A 25,717-nucleotide genomic window follows, 5' to 3' on the forward strand; every position below is an offset into this window, starting at 1 on the left:
CGTGCATTACTGGGTAAGATGGCATATGATTCTGCATGCTTAATCATAACAAGCATCAACTGCAACAATCCTCCATGAGCATCGCAGCTTGGTTATCTCATGGTCACTGTGGACAATCTTTACGGTGCATCAAAAACATCTAAGTTGGAGTTTTTAATGTTAAGTCCGACATGACTGGCACCCTCCACCCCCAGCAGGAGCAGCCAATGGAGATTTACTGACCTGTCTCTGCTTCGGCGAGAGGGGAAGGCAGCATTGCAGCCAGCCACTGTGCAGACATGCATCTCTTTTAAGTGAACGTTCCTGTAGTGAAGCTTCACACTGTAGGAGCTTTTGAAACTCTTCTTGCACACGTAACAGATTTTGGGGTCTGGGCTAGAACACAGGTCACCTTCTGGGGAGAACTTTTGAGGGCTGCCGTAATTCAGAGACGATGTGAAACTTTCATGCAGGGCTGCCATGCTGGCCCCCCCACCATTGTACAGACCATACTGGCTCATGTAAAACATGTCGTAAGTGGGATCTGTAAATTCTTCCTTCACCTTGATGACATCCTGGTGAGAGGGCTCACTGTGGTTCTCATCAGGCCTCTCACTGCTCATCAGGACTTTTTCGCTCACTTCACTGTGAATGTGCTCATCGCCTTCCATGGACTCCTCACCTAGTTTGGGCTCTGAAGACTCAGATTCATTCTCATAGTCCCGCTCAGGTTCTTGGTCCTCAGAAGTCATGCTGTCAGCCCTTCTTATTTCAGTCCTTGAAATGCACCGGGTCCTGCTATGTTTAGAAAAGTCCTTCACAGAAATGCCTGGACTCATCTCCTCTTGGGAGTGGCAATGATTGTCATGGCTCACATCGTTGACCACAGCTCCGCCATCATTAGGGTCATCATCTTCATCGTCAAACTCATCAGCGGTATCAATGATTTCCTTCTCAATCTTCACAGGCATGCTGGACTTCCTGGGCTTCTTCTTGGGTGCCAGGTCAGCACTGGGCTCATGAGTGGCCATCATCACTACTGGTGCTATGGGCTCAGAGGGTGGTGGGGGGTGCTGCTCTATGGTACCACTGGCTGGAATGATGGGACTGGTTGGGAGGGAGGTTGGAGGACTCACCATTTCCCCCGGAGTGAGTAAACTTCTATAAAATGGAGGAACTGGCTGTACAGTCTTTAGCCCAGAAAAAACCAGCTGGCTAGGCAGAGGATTCTGTAAGACGGGGTCTAATGGGGGAGTGGTAAAACCCATTGGGGGCCGGCCAGGGCTTGTGAGTGTGAGATTTGATTTTGTACTTGCTATAACAGGAGTGGCAGCTCCTGATGTGGCACGAATTAAATCTTTGTCTCGGTTATTTCGTAGCATAGGCATGTGAAGGCGAGGATTAGGGTTCGCACTGTGGCGATTCCGGCTTCGGAGGGAGCTAAAGACCATGTTGCAACCCTCGATGGTGCATCGGTGTTTGATCTTCAGGTGAACAGCATTATAATGAATTTTGAGAGTACCTTTGTCATAGAATGTCTTCCCACATGCATTACAGAACACTCTTCCCTTCCTAGAGGCTGACCCCATCCTTCTCATCCGATGAATCCGGAATGAGCTTTTTGGGTGTTCAGTTTTGGTTAGATCACTGACTGGGGCAGAATTCTGAATGGGGGACACACAGGCTGGCTCAGTTTTGGGCTCCACATTGGTAATGCTGGTCAGGGCATTTCTATTAGGCGTCTGATCATTCTTATAAGGTGTGGGAGATACTTCAGATTCACTGCTCTCATTGTATTCATTCTGGGTTGAAAGGCTTGGTTCCCGCAGCCTCAGTCCTGGTTGCTCTAACAGTAGCCCGTTTGGAGGCAATCCAAGCAGTGGGGCTGAGACTGGGTTTATATACTGGAATGGAAGCAGAAATGCAAGGCTGTTGGGGATGTTTTCGAAATGATGAATGCTGGAAGGGTTGCTGTTCTCTAGGTGAGCAAGAAGGCTGGGACTCCGAGTGCGATTATTGCTCTCAATGAAAGTCCTTATGTCTGAGTCTGTCTTTGAAGATGGTACGGCTACGGCCTGCCCTTCTTTCTCCTGAATTGCCATCAGCTCCACAATGGATTTGGTTTCTCCAAATCGCAGAAACTGCTGAAGGGTGATGATTTCCTCTTCTCGAGACATGATGGCCCAGCGGTCCAGCACCTTGCCGGCAGCATCCTAGAGGCCACATCAAAGAAACAACAAAGATAAACACAAAAACTTATTGATTGTGCATAATTATTCAATGCAACTGAAGGAGCTCTGCCTGCTCATGAAACACCAAGAGTGACAGCAGAAAACAACACACAAGCACTGTTCATAAAAGTCAACCCACAATGCAAACTTTTCTGCCATGCAGTCGCAGTAATTACAGTCACAGAGAAACAGATTTGAGTTTAATGTCAAAGCAAACAAAATGTAGACCACTGGGGCTCTATTATGTAAAATGCCTTCACTACTGCTATTTTAACAATGGTCTATATAGTATGCAACTATTTAGCACATATTAGTATAAGACGTGAACACGTGCTGTGCAACATAGTATAAATGCAAAAAATGGTACCTTAATGTGTATTAAATAGGGACACCATAGGAAGGGATTAAGCACATTTTGTGGAATTTACTTCTTCAACACAAGCAGACATGGTACTGGATTTAAAGATGAAAATTCCTTTAAATAGGAGCTACCGTATAACTTTCTGAATTAAAAAGATGAAAAAAAGTAGCTTTGCCTTCTGTGCCCCCAATTACTAAGGTGTGCTTTTTTCTTTTTTTAATAGCTATATTTTAGTGTCATTTACTAATAGACAATCTCATAAGGTAGAATAAGGAAAAACAGTAATTATGCTTTTCCTGAAAATTGATTGTAATCCTAGGATTCAAAGTTTGAGTTAGACTTTTAAGTATTTGACCTTTTTTTAATGATATTCTTATAAATGACAGTTATAGATATTTAGAAAGTAAACATGTGATGGATTTAGATAGAATAAATGTGTAAAAATGTTGTCTCTTAACATTCTCCTCTGATAGCAAAGGGAGTCCATAGAGAATACACATCAGTAATCACCAGACTATGTGTTGTTAAATATACATTAAAAAGCATTTCACACTTTCATTTTTGCTAGTAACTATGAGATTTGCCTGGAGGTAGGACTTAAAAATCCTGCAATGTAATGTCAGGCAATCCATTTCAGCACAGATTGAGAGAAATGTATTCAAATGCTTAAATAATGACTCCATCATTTTCTAGAGCACAGCTTCTTCCTAACCAAGACAGGACACTTCACAACCTCTGTGAATAATACTTGCCCCAACCCTGCCTATCAATTTAAGAATGCATAAAATCTTCTAAAAAACCAAAACTAGATATTTATTAATTACAAAAAGAAAAATCATAACTTTACAATAGGGAAATCTAGCAGACACCACCTTAACCAAGTAATCAATGAACATCACCAATGTTAAGTATCATCATGTACCTTCCAATATTTACTGAGAAAAGCACATCATCCCTTTCTTGCTAAAAGCTGTATAACCTCAATCTAATCACAAGAAAACATCAGATAAGCCAAAATTGAAGGGCATCCTACAAAAGAGTGGCTAGTACTCTTCAAAGTGCAGTAAAGAGTCAATCAGTAAAGATTAAAAAAAACAAGGACCAAAGAATGGTTACAGATCAGAGGGAACCAAGCAAACAGGACAAATAAATGTAATATGAGATTCTAGAAATCCCAGGCCAGAAAAAGTCCCTCAGTGGGGAAACGGGCAAAAGCTGAATAAAATCTCTAGATCAGTTAATAGTATGGTATCAACCTTAATTTCTTAGTTTTATCCATTGTGCTGTGTTTATGTAGAATGTTTCATTAGGGGAAGCAGGATAAAGGGAATTATACAATTTTTGCAATGGGAAATTCTGCCTTATAGATTGTTCTACTCAGCCTTGTGATATAAAATTCTCTCTGGACCAAAACTGTATGGTCTGAACCACGACAACTAGCTCGATTGTAAGGAGATACGTATCATTTATTTAAATCGCTTTACAAAAAACAAGCTCTAATAGTTACGTGCAATGCCTTATAAGGCTTACTCTAGCATTGCATCATTTTACATAAAGTATATGTGTGGGTGTGTGCGTGTGGATGTCCATTTCTACATAAACTGGCCCTCCCTCATTTTGTAGATAACGTGAGCCTTCAGGTTAAATATCCTCATGCAGGTATCTTCTCAGAACACTTAGATGATGATGTGTATACATGGTGACTCTGCATGATCCTGGAGTCGTGCAATAGCTAGTTTTTAGAAGTATCACTCAGAGCAAACGGTCTCCTTACAAACCTGTTTTGGAATGGGGGGGTGGGAAACAAGGGGGAACACTGGTGCTATAGGTAAACAGAAAAATAAATTGTGATTTTGTATAGATTATCTCATTTGAACCTCATAATAGCTTCCAGAGCTGAGCAAATGTTTACCAGATGAGGGACCAGGGGTGAAGGAAAGGGGGATGGCTGGTTGAAGTTGCCAAGATGCTAACTTAGGGTCTCGGACTCCAATCCAGAAATTCTGACTCTAAGTTCATTGAGTGTAATGACTGTCATCCATAATGTCATTTCCCAGGTGGGCACAGTGGGTCTGTGACAAGAAATAGGACTTCTCCTGAACAAGTCTGGTCTCTGAAGCACTGTAATGTCCTCCTCCACACTGTTTTTCTTTTAGCATCAAATCCACTCTCCTAATTGTTCTTTTATGGAAGCTTTTACTATGGATTGTGTCTCAGGCTGAAACGCAACTTGAGCAGCACACAGTCATTTCTTCCCCAGGTAGCCTTCACCTAAATCTGCATGTCGATAATGTACTTACACAGCTGGCAGCCTCTGGTATTAAAACAGCCCTTAGAAACCATAGCAACTGATCAAACCCACCTGAGGCATCTCCTTTCCATCACCCTCCTATCTTCTTTCCTCCAACGGAACACAGCAGTCCCATATGGTTCCTCTTTCCTCCTGGCCCTCCACAATGCCTGCCGCTATTTCTAAAACCACTGCCTTTCAGACCTCTTTTAGTCCTGAGTAGCTGTCTTTGCTAAAATGGAACTGTTATGTTAAACCACTTACTTCTAGTGGAATAGGTCCAGGTAAGCAAGATTTAGAACTTTGCTCGTAGCCTGAATCATAAAAGAGACGCTTCATTTACAGTGGTAATGGAAACAGCAATTTATACTACACAGAAGAACAACATAACATCTTTGCAAACAAATGTGCTTGGGAACAGGATAGACCTCTACATTACATACTCAAACTAGGGTCCTCCTGACAGGGCACCCTCTGAATCCAGGCAATATGAAGTGCCACAGAAGTTCTTTCCAAAGAAGCCACCATTCATATTTGATCAAAGTTATCTACTACCATTGTAGAGCAACTGCAGAAAGAAACAAGTTGACTTTCTTATACAACATAATGGGTATGCAAGCTCAATGCTACAGATGGCCATCAGGTTTAGCACATCCTTGGATAAACTGGTTGAATGGGACTTGGAAATCATTAAGGCGAAAAAGGAAGGCCTAGGTTCTTTTTCCCTGAAGATCTCAGTGACAGAGGTAAACATGGTCTGGTGTAGTGATTCTCAAAACAGTGGCTTGAGAGAATTCCATGCATGTTCTATATGCTATTTGAAAGGGACCAGAATCTTTTTTTTTTTTTTTTTTTTTTTTTTAATTTTTAAACCAGTCTGCAAATAATTGAGAGTAACCATTTGGAAAACTTCTGGGTTATTTGACACTGCTGAAACAACAAAAAGCATGATTTTTTTTATTAATTTATTTTTATTTTATTTAATAAGTATTGGCTCAAAACTGATGGAGGTGGGGAGAACTGGTCCTTCCTCACAGGTAATTTGAGAAGTACAGATCTAGAATCTCAGCCCCCTTACATATCAAATAAACTTTACCAGGGTGAATAAGAGCCATAAAAAAGAGTTATTCTATTATCACAGAATAAGCATTTAAAAAACAAATTATGTTAGACCAGCATGAATATTGTGATTGCCGACCAACCCATATGGGGACAATGGTCTTGCATAAGAATAATAAATCACATCAGAGTGTATAACTGGATCTTATCCTTCCCAGTCCATTCTGTAGTTTGTGAGTCAGTTCCTTAAGGTGTTCTCATTTGTAACTAGAGTTCAGTGACCTTTAAACCTTTACACTGGGAATTTTTATTTACAAAATGAGGATAATAAGATTTACCCTGTTAAGTGAAATGCAAGGTATTATTGTAAGTATTGATTTCCTGTGAAATAACCAGCTATACTATTAATTAAAAGATGAGCAACACCAAATAATCCTGACTTCTAAACCAGTTTTACTGGGTTCAGAAGAAGTATAAAACACTTAAAATATTTACATGTAAGTATTTTAGATGAAAAGACTTCCTTTTATTTTTGCCGGAACTGGTGATTATCACTCAGTAGAAATCTGGCACCTAGTTCTACGTGGCTCTGCAGAGTAATGTTTTAAAATCTTTTCTGCAGTAGAATCAACTGTCATGGTTTCAATGGTTTTATTTAAGCCTTTTCTTCACATCAAAACACCTTATATAGCCTATAGTTTTAAAAGTAAAAGTAAAGTAAAGTTGACTGTTTTTTCTTATTTCAGGGAAAGGGACAGTAGGGAAGGAAAGGATGTAAAGAGATGGAAGAGAGACCAGATGAGAAACTTTGGGATAATTAGACTGTCGGGTGACTTCAAGCCCACAGACTCCCCAGTCCAAGAAGGAACCCATCTGTGTTCATGGCAGGCCACTACCATGCTATAGCACAGAGGGAAAGCAAAGCCTTTCTTTCTGTCCATGCATGGAAATGAGGGAGGAAATACTGAACACAGCAGAGTTCTGGAACTTATTTTCTCTCACATTATTCAAATTATTAAGAAGTAAGAAAATTGTTTAAAAGCAAGCAGAGAATAATTTAATTTTCTATTCTATTACATGAACTTCTTGTCAGTCAAGTTTAAGGCATATTTTTTAAAAAAATCCTAAAAATGATTAGCCAAGAACTAAAACTATTTCCCCTTTGATGTAATTTTAAATCTTTTACTTAAATGACATTGAGCTATAGAGAATGCTGACCACCTAGAACAAAATCAGAAATTTATGAGCTGTACTTTTTGATTCCATGTATAGATTTGAACTGTGTTATCTTAAGAAATTATTCCAACATAACCATATTGGCAACTTATTTTCATGACCAATTTCCCACTGGAATTTTCTATTTTCTATCCTTCAGGATTAATTCAAATATCAAGGCAAGAGGAATAGGGTTGGGTAGAAGGTGTAGACTTACCAAATTTCAAGACTATCTAGCTTGGTACTCTATCAGGTAAAATTTAACAGTAATTGCAGGGTTAAAATTGAAGAAGCAACGCTATGAATCATAAATTTTACCTGGTTTTCTAGATGTTTAAGTCTTAAGGGCAAACAAAGAATGGGACAGCTATACTGTGGAATACTACTAAGCACTTGAAAAGGAATAAACTAGTGATACACAGTAAAACATGGAAGACTCTCAAAAGCATTAATGTTAAAAATCAAAGAAATCAGACCCCCCAAGAACTACCATTCTACCATTCCATGCATGGAAATTCTGGGAAAGGTTAGACTGTAGACACAGAGGGGAGATCAGTGGTTACCAGGGGTGAGGTGGGGGAAAAGGGCTGACTGCAAAGAACACTGGAGAAGTTTTTGGGGTGATGGAAATGTTCTATAACATGACTGTATTGATGTTTACATGTATACTTAAAATTGGTAGGTTTTATTGTATGCAAAGTATACCTCAATGAAGTTGACTCAAAACATTAAATCATGCAAACTGCATGAAATCTCACACTTAGAGCTCAACATTAATAATTCATCCTATTTATAGACCATTTGCTTATTTCCTGCATTGTTTTGTGACAAGAATAACAAACACACATCTCTTCCATTCTCTCCCACAATCCATTGTGACATGGGGAGTAAGTAAAAATTTCTTTCTTTTTTTCTACCTAAAAGATTATTTTTTGCTAATATTTTATAAGTGGCTTTACAGTAATATGTTATTGATTTAGAAAGAGCTTTACATATATTAGGGTAAAAGGTCAAATATTTTTACCAAAGGGGTATGCAGTCCTGAAACCTTGGAGACTGCTTCTCTGCACAGTTAATACTGACGTGTGGCAGCCGTGTACTGAGTGCACGCACCTTCACAAACACTTTGGATGATGTTGATGAGAAGCAGTCAGCTAGTTTGCCTTAGCTTGCCTCCACCTAACTTTGTGCTGGACTCTTGATTATGTGGGCATGTGTCAGGATGTGACCCAGAAATTAGGAAATATATCATCTAACTTCTGGGTCACCTCAGGAGCAAGCGATGGGCTCAGACCATTACTGCAGATCATATGAGCGGGGGCATTCCACCAACTTAATAGACAGGATCTGCGAATGGAGAGATCATGGGTGCTACTCGTGGGTGGATAGGGTAGGCTCTGAGGACTAGAAGTAGCAGCAGCTTGAGAAAGACACTCTGTGGAAGGGAAGCTTTGAATATTATGCACAGTTTTAAAAAAAAGATAGAAGTCATAAAACTTTTGGTCCTCGTTTGTCCCATTCTCCCACAGTGACCTGTTTTAGAACTCAGATGGGTCCATATGTAACATGCAGATATTCCCATTTAAGTTGTCTTTCTGAAGTCAAGCCACTATTAAAACTTTTCTCTTTAGCCAAAAATTTTAACTGATCTGGGTGCTCTCCGTTTATATCACAGCCAATTCCTCCCCGCCCCCCTTTTGATTAAATTTTATTTATCTCTATAATTTATATGACTTGGCAATCCTAAGCATGAATGGGCCAAAGTTTTGTGTGTCTATGTGCCTGCACGTGTGTGTGTGTGTGTGTGTGTGTGTGTGTGTGTGTGTGTATGTATAACAGACAAGAAGGGGACATGCATAGAAATGGCAAAAGAAAAAAATTATTGGAAGTAAAAGATTCTGGGAAGTACTTAGGGAAATTTTTTAAGCAATGTTGTGATAATTTCTGAGAAACACTTGAAATTATGTGGGAAAAGAACTTGGCATGCTTATTTGTTTTAGCAAATTTACATTTAAACACATATTTCTTGGAGGGCGCTGACTGAGAAAGATGCACCACTAGCATATACAATGTACAGTGGAACAGTTTGGTTGTGTAAGTAAACAAAATTATACCATTCTTTATTCACACAGAGCTCTTTTATGTGATAGTGCTTTTCCACTATTTTAGGCTAGTGTTTCTAGGCCAGCTGAAACAACTGTGCTATGTGTAGGCAGAATGAAAAATACTCACTTATACCATGATTGCACCAAATGGTTCAAATTAGACTTGATAAAAAAAAATTAACATTTGTTTTGGGAAATGAAAACTCTACTCAATTTCTATGATTTGGAAATTCGTATTTTGCAGAATTTCTCAAGAGCATCACTTTACCTTCAAAATATAAAGCTGACCAGTCACATTTTTGCTTCCTCAGCTCCTCTCTAGGACAGAGGTGTCCCATGAAAAAGAATCAGTGGGGGGCGCCTGGGTGGCTTGGTCGGTTAAGCGTCCGACTTCGGCTCAAGTCATGATCTCACAGTCCGTGGGTTCGAGCCCCGCGTCAGGCTCTGTGCTGACAGCTCAGAGCCTGGAACCTGTTTCAGATTCTGTGTCTCCCTCTCTCTCTGACCCTCCCCCGTTCATGCTCTGTCTCTGTCTCAAAAATAAATAGACGTTAAAAAAAATTTAGAAAAAGAATCAATGGGGTGTGGCACAGACAGAAAAGAAAAACTTCCCAATGACAATAATCAAGAGTGGACTTTATTTGTTAACAGTTATCCACATGAACATCCCCCTTGGAAAACAAATGTGCTTTCCTCATCAACCCAAGATCATCATTGTCACTTAATAAGTGTGCAAACATTAGAGCTAGGTATATTTTGGTTTGCTGTGATTACAGAAACTGGCGATAAGTTCAATATGTCCAGATTATAAAGACCTGGACTTGAAATATCTTTCTGATTCCTCCTTTTTCCCCTTAAGGAGAAATGAATACTACAGGAATAGCCACCAATGGTTAGAATGTTAGAGCTCTCAGAAAACTTTGTATTACAGAATTTCCTGTCAAAAGATAAACCTTACTGGTCCTTGTGAGCTGACATGCTAACACTGAAGTTTCCCCTCTATACTCCCCTCTATACTCTATACTCGTTGCATATAGGGACTGGTCCCAAAAGAGTTACTGATCATACAGAGACTATGACTATGATACTTGGTTCATCTTATTGTACATGAACCTCACTATAAATCAGTCTGGTAACCTTCAAAATGCTGGATTATGGAGAATGGTGGTATACTGAGGCTATACATATCATATTCATATCAAATTACTTGCATAAAAAGTACAAAGTCAAGGAATGCCTCTCCATGGATGGAACAGGAAGCGTGATGCACATGGCCCTTGACTGGAGTGGGCAGCAGGAGAAAAAGGCATCGTGGGGATTTTATGTGACTTTTAGGTACTGGGGTTGATATTTTCCAGTATATAAATCTCTAGCATTTCTTTTTCTGATCCACATTTGAAATTGTTTTTTACGGTGAAAAAGATGTCTTTTAAGAGAAAAAATATACTGAAAAGTTGAACAATACATCCTCTCAAACTGATCACCTCTCTAACCAAAATAACATTATCAAAATGCCAGGGCACTAGTTTTAAACAGTTCTTGTATTTTTTAAAACATATTGTTTGACTTTTGATAAAAAATTCACTTTGCTATGTTCTTCATTATGGACCAGATAAGAATATATAATTCATAGAGGACTCTCACTTTTTCCCCCCTTAGTAACAGTCTGTACAGCATTTTTATTTTAAAAACTGTGATTATGATAGATTACTCCAGGATTACAACATATTTAATCACAGAAGCTCCAGCTTAGCTCTATTGAAGGCCTGTCAGGATTTCTTCTTTGTACCCAGGAATTTTAGCTGGTCTGGCTTAAAACAAGGCATACAGATTTCCTCTATGGGCATCTGTTTGCAAATAAATAAGGCAGGTGCCTTGCTTTGGCATATAAAAAAAAATTCAGAGGAGTAAATTACACTCTATAATGTCTAGAGTTGCACTTCAAAGATTCAAAAAGTACTTTTCAAATTACTTAGCTCTGTATTAAATCAAACCTGAGAAACTTTTAAAGACATGACATATTTCAATGCTTAATAATAGTATCTTAGGAATCACTTAAGTTTCAAAATAGAGAATCTTAAATCCAGCTGATATTCCTAGAATACCAAACTCCAACATAAAATTATCTGTGTGTCCTTAACATAAGCACAGAATATCTAACTGTACTGTAGATAAAACAGCATTTGTACCTTAAAAATTTTTTTTTAAATTTATTATTTGATGGAGAGAGAGTGTGCAGGAGGGGCAGAGAGACAGAATCCCAAGCAGGTTCCATGCGGTGGTCATGGAGCCTGACTCGGGGCTTGATCCCACAACCGGGAGATAATGACCTGAGCCAAAACCAAGAGTTGGACGCTTAATTGACTGAGCCACCCAGGTGCCCGAAACAGAATTTTTATCTTAAAGTTTCAGATTTTGATTCATTTAATATAACTTATGAGTAGTCAACCTTAGAGAGAAATAAAGAACATAAGTAAATAACACCTAAATTCTAGTCTTGGTTTTGCCAGTGACTAGCTGTGTGCTGTCAAGTAACCAATACCCAGTTTCGGCTTTCTCCTGTGTAAGAAGGACAGTCTTACTAAACTTCTATGCCTTGATAAACCAAAATTCCATTATGTGACTCTCTAATTCCATCACTTAAGTATCTATGCCTAGAATATGGACACACAAATAATTAAAGAATATTTTTTAATGTTTATTTTTGAGAGAGAGAGAGAGAGAGAGAGAGACAGACAGAGAGAGAGAGAGAGAGAATGCACAAGCGGGGGAAGGGCAGAGAGGGAGACAGAGGATCTGAAGCGGGGTCTGAGCTGTCAGCACAGAGCACGACACAGGGCTCAAACTCTCGAGCCATGAGATCATGAGCTGAACTGAAGACAGGCACTTAACTGACTGAGCCGCCCAGGCGCCCCAACAAATAATTTTCATTAAAATGTTTTAAACCCTAGGTTAATATTTTTCCTTTTAACCAACTGTGTACAAATTATTAGAATACATGCATTTATGACTAAAAGCATGCCCTGAGAGTTACTGTATTATATCCTGTATTCTGGATGCTTCCCTTGATGCTTCTGTCTGGGGCTGTGTATCAGTGACATAATTAGAGGTACTCATTTTTCTGGATTAATTTTTATTCCACATCAATTCAATGGCCAGTTCCAGGGGAAAGTTTGCTTGAAAACTCAAGAAACTGCTCAAGAAGTCCGTAAGAGGCTGTGGGAATCCCTCAAAAATCCCGTTAGGGTTTGTGAGAATTCTGCAGCCTCAGAATTCCAAACTAAATGCTAAACCTCCATAAAGCAATAAGTAACTACCTGTCATCTTCCAGTAATCTTTGCAGTTCCAAGGAAGAGTAGTATTTCCATATAAGACCCTCCCCACAATTAAACCCTTTAAATAGACACGAGTTATTCACTTGAGGATGATCAGCACTGAGATGCCACTGGGTATATCATTTTATCATTCGGGACAGCGAAGGAGCAGTTTGAAATCCTCAGAGACAACACTAGAAACAGGAGGAAGGAAAACGATGGTCCCTGAAAGTGGTCTTGTTTTCTTCTCTCCTCAGACACCAAGATAAAGCCTGAGTCCTAGGACAGCTATAAATCTACTTGCTTTGCAATAAACAAAACTTACCAGAGCCCTAACATTTTTGCTTTGAGGTCGACATTTTCTCGTTTGCCTCTCTTTCTGTAACCAAAGTTTTGACACTGAGTTTGTAGAAAGCCTCCATATATCTAGGGGTCTGTGCTGGGGCTTTACATATCTAAACAGAAATGCTAGAGACCTTGGTGTTTCCTGATGTGCCTTCCTATAATGTCTGATAAACAGCACAAACATATGGCAAAAAAAAAAAATCTTTTTTTTCCACTGAAAAGTGATTTTATACATTGGGTAAGGGCCAAAACTTTGGAACAAATTCAAGGCCACAAACTCCAATCTTTGCAATTTTATCTGTGCAACCAAGATACCGAATACTGGTATGTTTTCAGAGCTTCCAAAGCTTGAAAGGATGATTCTATTTCAACATATTATACTTTGAATTACTCTACAACTGAACATGACTGAACAACCCTAAGGAACTTGAACATATTCATTAGCACGTGAGGGAGCAGGGGTAGAAAGGGACTGAACACTCACTAGGCAGTATCCCATAAAACAGCAAGGACTGAGTATTCTATAAAACACACGCAGGACAGAGTGTGTGACTGAACAGAAAGATGTATTGGGAGATTTAACTTTGTTCTTCTCTGGGTGTAAGAATAGCAGTAGAACACAAAGATTAATTTCCTGCTTTAGCATTCATCAGGGAACAACACATTATTACTTGTAACACATACACGAGGCTGTTGATGGATATACTTTCCTTTGATTGCTCAGATTAAATGTGTTCCTATAAAAGGCACCCCCCCACATGCGTATGTATAATTATAAATCCATGTATGCATTAACAGTTTCTGTATATTTATAAGCAGCTATCAATGTAGATATTAAACATTTTATGTGGCCACAAAGTTGAGGTGATTTGGAGTTGGTGGCTGCCTGAACAAATACAGATCAAAAACAGAACAATCACAGTAAATAATCAATATACGTTACTATAACAAAAAACTCAGAAATTCAAAATAAAGGAGGATAAGAGGAGGAAGCATGCATTACAGAGCAAGGTAATAACCGCGTCTGCATGCCTTAATACCCTCTTGTCCCAGCAGTCCTGACTTTCTAAGCAGCCCACTTCTCCACATTAACGGTAGTCATTTGGAGAGCAGCAAACGTGCCATTAGAAGCACTTTTACAAGTGTATATTCATCCACCAATTAGCTTAATGTGGCCGCTTTCTGCATATTTTCTATCCAGGCTTGCACAAATCTTATTAATATTTCCCCCTAGCGCTTTGACAGATTACCTTGTCATTACGCATCCTGGAGCCTTTTAAACAATATGGGTAAACTACTGTTTGTGAGGTTAATGACAATTATCCCCTAATTACTGCATAAGTCACTCAGTCCACTTTATCTCATAGGCAGGGTTCTGCTCTGTGTATCTGCCATTGTGTCACTGTAAATGAATCTTGTATTGCTGTGTTTATCTGCCACTGCCTTGTAAATTACACTGACGGAAGGATGAACAAATTACTGCGTGTCATCACTTAAATACTGCTTCTGAAATTTAAAAAAAAAAGCTTCAACAGAGAGCTTCAATTGTGATTTTAGCAGATCACAATTAGTAAAAACATATTTAATGTCTTATGTTATATATCAAATCCAATAGCTTGGAATTCAGTAGTGGCATCACAACAATATCACTGAGGGTGAGTGGAGGGTGAAGAGCAATGAAGGAAAGAGGAGAAAAAAAGGTGAAACTGAAATCATAACACCAGCTCAACCTCCTGAAGGCATTTCCTACTATTTAATAGTTGATGTGGCATTCTTGAAGTATTCCGAAGATTTGTCAATTCTAAATCAAATTCATTGGGTTAGGGATAAACCACACTCTTCAGTTGGATTATTTATTATTTATTTAGGTCACTTATAACCAGTCCACACATAAAAAACACAGAATCCATAGAACTGAGAACAGATAAAGTAATAAAGACCACAGGCTAAGCCAATTTCATTGTTGCATTTTTAAACATTATTAAACAAGTTCAGAACACTGTTTCTGAAGTTTCATGTGAAATTGTTTAACAATGTTTATATCAATGAAATTAGTGCAGTCCATTGCTCTGTCCAGGTGACTATATCTGCTCTGATACCAGGGAAAAGAGGACACTATGAACATCTTTTTCAAAAACACAGATTGAGTCAATTGCAAATAATGTGGGAATCTATGATTCTGCAGATTATCAGGTGAATAAACACTTATGTGAGAACAGGTAGAAACATCTGGCTTCCTGAGATGACTGCCATTTAATGAGTATACTAAAACATTTTGAAATGTGAAACACTCAAAATGTCTCCATTTAAATGACACCAAGGTGGCTGGTAGCTGGCAAGCATAAGTAACTGGGCCACACCGATCTGAAGGATGGTCTTCAACTCGCAATGAATTGGGCGTGTCGAAAGCCTGCATCAAATCCGCTTATGACGGCCACAAGTTTGTAAGGGAGGGCTCATAGCACTGATGATAAAGCTATTTGGTGGAAGCATGCACGCACGCGTGCACATACAGTACCTCTCGTTGTACTTGCTGAACAGGCTGGAAGAAAAAGCTGCAGCAGAAAGAAAGGAAAACATAAAAGCCAGAGTTGACAGGCTTCACGGATTCTAAGCACAATCCCTAGGGCTCCCTTGAATCCCCAAAGAATGATTTCAGTGTCTGTCTTGCATTCAGTCAATTCAGCTTCAACCAACAAGTGCTGCAGGCAAAAATGAAAGCTATCCAATGTTCTCTTCTTTCAGTGTGTTAGACCACAGTTAAGAGATCTCAGTTAAGACTGACATCACTGTGACAACCACTAAGGGGTTAAAACTTTTCCTGATTTTTTTTTAACTGTTTAGGCTAACTATGGAGACCAAACTGAGGAAAATGAATTTAAACCATTAACTTTTTCTTTTAATACTTGGTTTTGTTGCCCTTTCTTAAAAACCTTGCTAACGGTATCGTCAATGTGGTTGTGGATGGGGGGAGACACAATGTGCATTTAGGGAAGATAAACTCTTGGTGTTTGTGAAGTTTAGTGCTGGCTATAGAAAGGAGACAATCCTGGAAGGATCAATAATAATGCCAAAAGGTATCTGGATATAAGTTAGGTGAAGACAGCCATTTAGAAAACAAACAGGAGTATTTCCCTAATCACCTTAACCCACCCTTTATGCATTCTCATCACATTTCTAAAAACTGAGACTAGGAATATCTCCCTTCCCTTCCTAACAAACTTGCACCAGTTCCTCTACTGTGCACAAAATAAATAATAAATTCCCATACCTGGCATTTGAAGTTCCCTCAATATAAACCCAATCTACCTTCCCAACATCATCTCCTGCCAAGACCTCTGATGCTCCAGCCAGTTGCCATAAATGTTCCTGAGTATGGAAAAGTCTTACCTGATTCCGAACCCCTCTCTGTTCTGCCTCTGTCATTCTCTTCTTTCAAGGTCCAACTTAAAGCACTTCATGAAATACTTCCTATCCACCCTCCTTCTCTATTCTCCCCATTCCTAGCAAGAATTACCTGCTCCTTCAGGGATTTGCTCGTACCTCTTTGTCATCTAGGTCTCTTTATCGCAGGATTATGGTGCTTTATATCCCCACTGCCCAGATAAATCAGTGCTGAACGAATTCATTAATACTATGAATGCAGACGTTGGGAGGCAATTTAGAGGTCATCCAGTGCTACTTTTATTATTTTACAGATGAGAATATTCACAAAGAAGTGTCTTGCCCAAGTCAGGAAGCTAAAGTATGTGGTTGACTTGGGACAAGCCACCCAGCTGCCCTGACTCTGTCTAGTACTTTTTTCTCAATATTATCCTTTTCTCCTGGCATAATGATTCTTGACTCAGGAAAGAGAACATCCATTCCATTCCACTGCCACATACTGGGTAGATGAGTAGATTCCAACCAGTTGGGACTCTCTTCAATCCTATACCAGCCCTAACTGGAAAACATTTTTCCTTGAACTGAACTCCCCTCCTGTCCATCAAGATGATGTCCAACAGAAACATAAAGTCTTTCCCTAAGACCACTCGTGCAGGGGAGGGAGCTGCATTATTAGCATGCTGGGGGTGAGAAAAAGTTGAGAATGATGGTTTTAGCAAAATACAGATTTTTAACATTTGGTCTTCACCACTTTTTTTTTTTTCTTTGCAAATACCAAAACATTACCTATTGTTCTTAGAAAAATGTTTTGGAAAATGACATTGCTTTTATCTATGTTGGACACTTTCTGGATCAAAATTAAATACTACTGTATGAAGAACTAGAAAGGAAAATTCAACAGAGTCTTTCTCGTGGTTGGTGTTCTGTATAGGAGTGAACACATTAATTAAACCAGTCAGTTTAGTATTGGACACAGAAATAATAAACTACTACAATTATAAATATGCGTGTATGTATATACATCTTCCTTCATTTTAGCTTCCACAAATAACTTGATACTTATCAATTCCTGAGTCCTCATTTGGCCGTCCCATCAATCTTGTGATTTCTCATTTCTGTCTTGCATTTGCTCCATCTCCTTCTATGAGGGCAACTTCAACTCTGAGGATTTCTTTAGGGATTCTACCTATAAAGCAAAGTAACTAGCCAGTTGCTCTAAAAACTATTATCTGAATTCTGAAAACAAAACAGATAAAATATGAAACACACAAAGGCACAGAGGCCTATTTTTTACTGAAATGCTATTTTCAGGCTAAAAGATTGCTTTACATAATATAGCCTCTGTGCCTTGGTTTCCTCATATATTATATAGGATAAAAATAGTAGCTACCTACTAGACTTCTGAAAATTAAACAAAATAATAGTGACTACACTTTGCATTGAGCCAGGAAAGACTCTACATAATATATATGTATTACATTCATCTACACTTCAATGAGGTTTGAAATACTATTATCAAACCCACTTTATAGATGGGAAAATTACGGTACATCAAAGTTGGGTAATTTGCCTGAAGTCATAAAGCTAGTACTGTTTGGAGCCAGGATTCAAACCGGAAGTCTTGAGTCTAGAACTACACTGAAATGCCTTGCACAGAAGGCACTCCTATCCACTCACCTCCACCCAAGCCTCCATCAGGGTGACCTCTCCTGTCTTCTCTCTTCTCCCCATTCTCTCTGAAATCCAGGCCCGAGAAGGTTAATTTTCCTTTGACTGATTCCTGGTTAACTCAGTTGTCCAATCACATACCAGTCTCTTCAAACCTATCCTCACAAGCTTAGTGATAGCCAATATACCTTCCTGACTGGATTAATGTAATTGTTCCTTGTTCGTCTATCTACTCCTTTCTTTCCCTCACATTCTGATGCCAGGCTGCTTTTGCTCAAGTGTACCTCTTGATCACATTACAGTCCTGACCTCCAAACTAAACTTGAATAGCTAGCTCCCCTTTGCTAAATGATTTAAGCATAAATTCTTCACGCTGGCATTCAATAACTGCCCAGATCTGGCTTCTAAGTCTTACTTCCCTCATACACACTCTCACCTTGGAGCTGAACGTGACAACTTACCTTTCGGTGAAGGCACTATACTTTCTCAAAACACCGTATTTTTGCTTACACTGTCCCTTCCACTTGGAATGCTGTCATCAATTTTCTGGGGCCCCACTGTCGTCCAAGACCACCTCTCAAATATCACCCCGTTCATAAATCCTGTGATCTATTCAGAATCCCCATCTGTTTTTCATGGGATTTTTTAAAACTATATTCCATTTTACACAGGTCACACGCAATCTGGGATAACCCCTTACAGTATAATCAGACCCTTGAGTACAGGCAGATCTCGTTTTATTGCACTTTGCAGATATTGCATTTTTACAGATTGAAGGTTTGTGGCAACCCTGTGTCAAGCAGGTCTTTCAGTGCCATTTTCCCAACAGCATTTGCTCACATTTTGGTAATTCTTACAGTATTTCAAACTTCTTTGTTATTACTGTGTTTGTTACAGAGATCTGTGATCAATTATCATTGATGTCACTATTGTAATTGTTTTGGTGTACGATGAACCACACCCATATAACATGGCAAACTTAATCGATAAATGTGTGTGTTCTGAATGCTCCACTGACCAGCTGTTTGCCATCTCTCCCTCTCTGCTGGCCTCCCTATTCCCCAAGACATAGTAATATTGAAAGGAGGCCAATAATAACCCTACAATGGCCTCTAACTGTTTAAGTAAAAGGAAGAGTTGCATGTCTCTCACTTTAAATCAAAAACTAGAAATGATTAAACTTAGTGAGGAAGGCATGTTGAAAGCCAAGCTAGGCTGGAAGCTAGGCCTCCTGTGCTGAACATTTAGCCAAGTTGTGAATGCAAAGGAGAAATTCGTGAAGGGAATATAAAGTGCTGCTCCTGTGAACACATGAATGACAAGGAAGCAAAAGAGCCTTACTGCTGATATGGGGAAAATTTAAGTGGTCAAGATAGAAGAGCAAACCAACCACAACATTCCCTTATGCCAAAGCCTAATCCAGGGCAAAGTCCCAACTCTCTTCAATTCTGTGAAGGCTGAGAGAGGTGAGGAAGCTGGGGAAGAAAGCTTGAAGCTAGCAGAGGCTGGTTCATAAGGTCTAAGGCAAGAAGCCATCTCCATAACAGGAAAGCACAAGATGAAGCAGCAAGTGTTAACGTAGAAGCTGCAGCAAGTTATCTGGAAGATCTAGCTAAATAATTATTGAGGGTGGCTACACTAAACACCAGATTTTCAATATAGATAAACAGCCTTGCATTGGAAGAAGATGCCATTAGGACTTTTGTAACTAGAGAGGAGAAGTCAATGCCTGGCATCAGAAGTTGAAAGAACAGACTGACTCTCTTGTTAGGGGCTAATGCAGGTGGTGACTTTAAGTTGAAGCCAGTATTCATTTACCACTCTGAAAACCCTAATGCCTTTAAGAATTATGCTAAATCTACTTTGCCTATACTCTATAAATGGAACAACAAAGTCTGGATGACAGCACATCTGTTTACAACATGGTTTACTGAATTTTTTTAGGCCTACTATTGAGACTTATTGCTCAGAAAAAATTCCGCTCAAAATATTACTGCTCATTGACAATCCACATGGTCACCTAAGAGCTCTGATAGAGATGTACAGTAAGATTAATGTTTTCATGCCTGCTAACACAAAATCCATCCTGTGGCCCATGAATCAAAGAGTAATTTGACCAAGTCCTATTATTTAAGAAATATATTTTGTAAGATTATAGCTGCCATGGATAGTGATTCTTCTGATGAATCTAGGCGAAGTAAATTGAAAACTTTTGGAAAGGATTTGGCACTCTAGATGCCATTAAGAACATTCATGATTCATGGAAAGAAGTTAAAATACCAGCATAATAGTAGTTTGGAAGAAGTTGATTCCAATCCTCATGGATGGGACCATTCTGAGGGGCTTAAGACTTCAGTGGAGGAAGTAATTGCTTCTTATGGATGAGCAAAGAAAAATAGTTTCTTCAGATGCAAATCTATTCCAGGTAAAGGTGCTGTGAAGACTGTTGAAATGGTAACAAAAGATTTAGAATATTACATAACTTAGTTGATAAAGCAGCAGCAGGGTTTGAGAGAACTGACTCCAATTTTGAGAGAAACTCTACTATGGGGAAAGTGCTACCAAGTAGCATCACATGCTACAGAAAAATCTTTCAGGAAAGGAAGAGTCAACAGATGTTGCAAATTTCACTGTTGTCTTATTTTAAGAAATTTCCACAGCCAACCCAACCATCAGCAACCACCACCTGATCAGTCAGCAGCCATCAACATTGAGACAAGACCCTCCACCAGCAAAAAGATTGCACCTTACTGAAAGCCCAGATGATGGTTAGCATGTTTTTAGCAATAAAATGTTTGTTAAGTTTATTTATTTATTTTGAAAGAGAAGGAGAGGAGGGGAGGGGAGGGGAGGGGAGGGGAGGGGAGGGACAGAGAGAGAGATGGAGAGAGACAATCCCAAACAGGCTCTACGCTGACAGCGCAGAGTGGGACTTGATCCCAGGAACTGCGAGAGCATGACCTGAGCTGAAATCAAGAGTCAGATGCTTAACTGACTGAGCCATCCAGACATCCCAGCAATGAAGTACTTTTAAATTAAGGTATATACAGTGTTTTGTTTTTTTTTTAAATATAATGCTGTTGCACATTTATGAGACTACAGTGTGAATATAATATTTATATGCACTAGAAAACCAACAATTTCACTTGTCTTGCTTTATTGCAATGGTCTGGAACCAAACCAACAGTATCTCTGGGGTATGCATGTACAGAAGCTCCAGAACACTCATCTTTATACCCTGATCGCAACTAGGATGGAGCCTTACACATATTTTTAACAAATCATGCTGTTCTTACAGCTAATTCATTTCTGTTGACAAATGACCACCTGTCATTTCTGTAAACCAACTATATTCTTTAGACAGGTGCTCACTAGATTTCTGAAAACAGCCAGTGTGAGGGAATCCAAAACACAGGTTGTCTAATGTCTGGTTCAGCAGTCACATATGCAAATGAAGATATCAAAAGGTTATATATTATGTACTTATGAAATAAAAATGTGAATATTTTCTGATGCAAGTAAAAATGCATTTTTTCTGAATATTTTAAGATCTTGGTTGGGCCTATGCTTCTGAGTTCATTTTATTACAGAACTGTTTACAGGTGTAGGTGCAAAAACTTAAACTTTCTAAAATGCAAAAGTAAATGACAGTATATAAAAAAGGGAAGCTGTCAGAAGAAAACAAGCTAAGAGGAAAAAGAAATTTAGTGAAAAGGAACTAATGTTAGAAAGGGAGCTCAAAAATTCACATATGGGATCTGAATATACAATCTCTACTTGTGGTCAACACTGAATTACTCTATGTTAAAACGGAGTAATAGAACATTTGAAATAATTTAATTGAAACAATAAGTAGTGGAGTTCTGGCCAGAGCAGGAGGCATATCAGCAGATGGGGCAGAAGGATGAAGAGTAGAAAAACCTCTTATAGAAGATTTGGTAAAACTAAACTGGCAGAGACAAAATAAACACATAGGTATAAGAAAGGAGAGACTAGAGTTGCCAACTTTGAATATATCAATTTACTTCTTAATATGGAGCTCTGGTTGTGTATAAAGAATAAAATACAGGGGCGCCTGGGTGGCTCAGTCGGTTAAGCATCCTCCAACTTCAGCCAGGTCATGATCTCACGGCTCGTGAGTTCGAGCCCCACGTCGGGCTTTGTGCTGACAGCTCAAAGCCTGGAGCCTGTTTCAGATTCTGTGTCTCCCTCTCTGTCTCTGACCCTCCCCTGTTCATGCTCTGTCTCTGTCTCAAAAGTAAAAAACGTTAAAAAAAATAAAAAAAAAAAAGAATAAAATGCATAGAATGAGAAGAAAAAATTGTTGTCACCCCACCTGTCTTTTCTTCTGGTGTCTATTTTCATCAAGTCTAAAACAGACATGGTCTATAAATCCACATGTTCTATCTGCTCTATGTTCAAGTGTCTCTAAAGTAAGGCATAAAGGTTATCCTACCAGACTAAAAAGGCAAGTGTATGCAAGCTCTTTCAAACAGATGAAAACACTACCAGGCCAACAGCAGCAGGCAAGTAAACAATGACCAGTGTAGCCACTCCTGAATCCAGTTTCTGTCTTGTACTTTCTCTCCAAATGCTCTCCTGGATGATATTTCTCAGTGGCACTAGTGTTTCTTTTTCTTTTCTCAGTGAGGAAGAGTCCCTTCAAGTGGAAATAGACATTAAAAACTCTGGAAAATTCTCTTTTGTATAGTACGGAAAGGCATTATTCTATATAATCATCCAAGAAGTGGAATAAGGTAACAATGCCAAAAAAAAAAAAAAAAAAAAAGTAACTCTAATGTATGGCAATATTTGTTATTTTATTTTTCTAACTCATAAAACATTTTCAAAATGAGTCAATTGACACTGTATTCTATCAAGGAGGAGAATTCTAGTAGGTACTTATTTCTAATTATTAGAATACCGGGTAATGGAGAGAGAGAGAGAGAGACAGAGACAGAGAGAGAGAGCGCGCGCGCATGCACGCACGTAAGAGAGAAAACACATTGTGTTAAGTCTCTCCAATTTTTACACCTCAGTTCCAATGAGAGTAGAGAATAAGGAATGAATTTACACTGATATCTGAATGTGCCAGAAATGCCTACCCAATTGTATTATATTCTAAACATATTTACTAAACATCAAAATTAAGTAGTGCTTAGGAAGAAAATGATAAAGAATGGGGGCATCCAGAAGGCAAATCTTCAGGCACTTCAGACATTCTGTCTTTTCTGTTTATGTGGAATCCTAAACAAGTTAGGTTTTAACTATTGTGTTGAGGGTCCCGGGTCCCTAAGACCAGCCCTAGATCACTGAGACAGGACTCAGCAGTCATTCTCACAGCTAAGATTTACTACAGTGAAAGGATAATCAAAAGCAAAATCAGCAAAGAAAAAAGGAGCAAGGGGCAAAGTCCAGAAGAAACCAAGCACATATTTCCAAGGGTTCTCTCCCCAAGGAGCCACATAGGATGCACTTAATTTCTCCTGCATTGAATTGTGACAGTACATGTTAAGTGCTGCCTACAAGGGAAGCTCATTTGCAAATCAGTGCCCATGGTTTTTGTTGGGGATTTGTCACATGGGTACCCTCTGCCTAGCATCTATCAATAAACTCCAAATTTCAGACTCCTGGAAGGAAAGCAAGTGTTCACCATAAACTGTATTATTTCCACAAACAATTTAGAACAGTGGAATAGTGGAACATGCCCCAAATCCAAGTTGCTTGATGCCAGCCAGTGGCCAACTTCATGAACAGGCCTTTCTAAGGATGGCCATTCAGGCCTGCTGTGTTAACACCTTTCCGAACACTCACCCATCAGTGTTTCAAATCTGTACCCCCACTGCGATCCCATACAAAAACAAATCCTGTAATTTGTGGTTCTAGATAGCCACAAGCTCAGCTCTGATACTTGATCCAGGAATGGGAGAGAGGGAGATGGCTGTCTTTATTTGAGCGTAGAAAGGTGTGATTTATTAACTCCCTCTATGGTGTCAAGTTACAATGAGTCCGAAAACATTACTGAAAACTCAGTCTGTACCTAAGGAGAGAAAAATACGTACTTTTGTAAATTGCATAATAATAGATACATGAGATTATGGCTCATAGAAGCCAAGGGACTATGCTAGCTTTACATTCTTTAGATAATATCATTTCAAATGAGTATTTAATATATAAAATATTATTTATTAGAAGATGCAACTAATAGTTCCCCCAAAAGGCTTCTGATCCAGTAGACCCTGGAAAAACAACTTTTGGGGTCCTTTTCAACATTTACTTCCAATAACAAAAATCAATATGGGAATGCTTATAAATCTCTTGGTTTTGATTTTATAATTAAATAGGAGAGAAAGTCTTCATTGTTGTCTGAAACTGACTTGTCAGTTCTTAGTCCACAAATATGACATCCAACTTATTTATAGCAATCAGCTGGAAACATAAAATAATTCGGGAAAAAGAAATCAATAAAGCATTTTGTTTTCAAACCAATCCACCAACTATATGTAAATGTACAAAAAATAAAATTCCTATTTTAAAGTCAACATTTCCTAAAGCTCTACAGCAAGGTAGAAACTGACCTTCAGATCTAACAAAAAGGCTACCCTAAATCTGCATTAAAGAGAGAGATGCAATGTGACTTTGGGTCCGATGAAAAGTAACAACTACCATTCGCTAAGCACTCACTATGTGCCAAGCACTAAGGAAAAAAGTGCTTGACACGCATTACCTCACTTTATTAATCCAGCACAGAGTACACACATAAAGGCTACCGACTACATTGCAGCTCACGTCCAGAGTGAGGGGAACTAGGAAATACACGCACTGTCTTTCTGGTTAGCTTCCTGGTTTTATAATAAAAGCATCCCTGCTGAGTAAGGATATGGCAAAAGAAAAACACATTCCTTCCACTTCACACGGGCAAGGCAAGTGCAGAAACTCTACAGTCTCTGTGAATAATACCACTAATGAAGACAGAAATCCTTATTTAAGTAAGAAAAAAAAAGAGAAAGAAATTAGAGAGTTAAATGGAAGCCAAAATACACCCATATGCATGTATTTCTTCCTTCCCTCAGGATATTAGTCAGAATTCAGTGAAGTGAATTAGCATTTGTCCTGACATGCGTGATCGTGTTCTATAACATGACCTTCCTCCCTCTGTCTACAAAAGGGCCTGATGCTCCCAAGTAGCTAGAAAAGAAACAAGAGACACAGAAACTCCTATGAGTCCTGACTAAGAGCATGCTTCATAAACAACATTCTGGGAGTTTCCAAGCCTTTGTAAGTAATGCTCTCAAGACACAGGTGTTGGATTTGTTTTCTGTGGCTTTAGGGTAAAGCTCTCTGCAATGGGTTTTACTGAAGATCGGGGGGTGGGGGCGGGATTCAAGGCTCTGGGCAAAATGAAACATGGTGGTCTTTGATCACTCCAAGCCAACAAGGAAGAACACACCTATTTGTAAAAGTCCGTGATCCAAGAACATTACCATTCTCCACAGAAACACAGGCAATGCACGGCAGGAGAAGGGGGACTCAGGACCTGGGCCTGAGGCACCCACACACATAGCAACAAAGCAAACAGCATGCAAACAGCAGCTGCACTGGCATTCAGTGAAGACAGAGACTGGTTTTTAGATCGTACAATGGAGAGAACAAAGACATCCCAATTAATCACAAATAAGACAAGTGGAGTTGGAGCTTTTGCATGAGCAACAAATAAAAAGAAAAAATCATGGCAAATGCATATAATTTTGGCATATATTTTTCAT

At 39.0% G+C, this 25,717-nt stretch overlaps 1 protein-coding gene across 21 annotated transcripts in view; it reads right to left on the minus strand.

Moving 5' to 3' along the window:
* The window catches only part of BNC2 (basonuclin 2), a 428,281-nt gene that overhangs the window by 16,405 nt on the left and 386,159 nt on the right, over positions 1-25,717 (minus strand). For all 21 annotated transcript variants that reach the window (XM_042912989.1, XM_042912986.1, XM_042912984.1 and 18 more), the window contains one exon: positions 223-2,192. In XM_042912989.1, coding sequence (XP_042768923.1) covers positions 223-2,192 — 1,970 coding nt within the window. The remainder of the gene's footprint in view (positions 1-222; positions 2,193-25,717) is intronic.

The sequence above is a fragment of the Panthera leo genome, chromosome D4 (assembly GCF_018350215.1).
Source record: "Panthera leo isolate Ple1 chromosome D4, P.leo_Ple1_pat1.1, whole genome shotgun sequence".
Classification (NCBI taxonomy): domain Eukaryota; kingdom Metazoa; phylum Chordata; class Mammalia; order Carnivora; family Felidae; genus Panthera; species Panthera leo.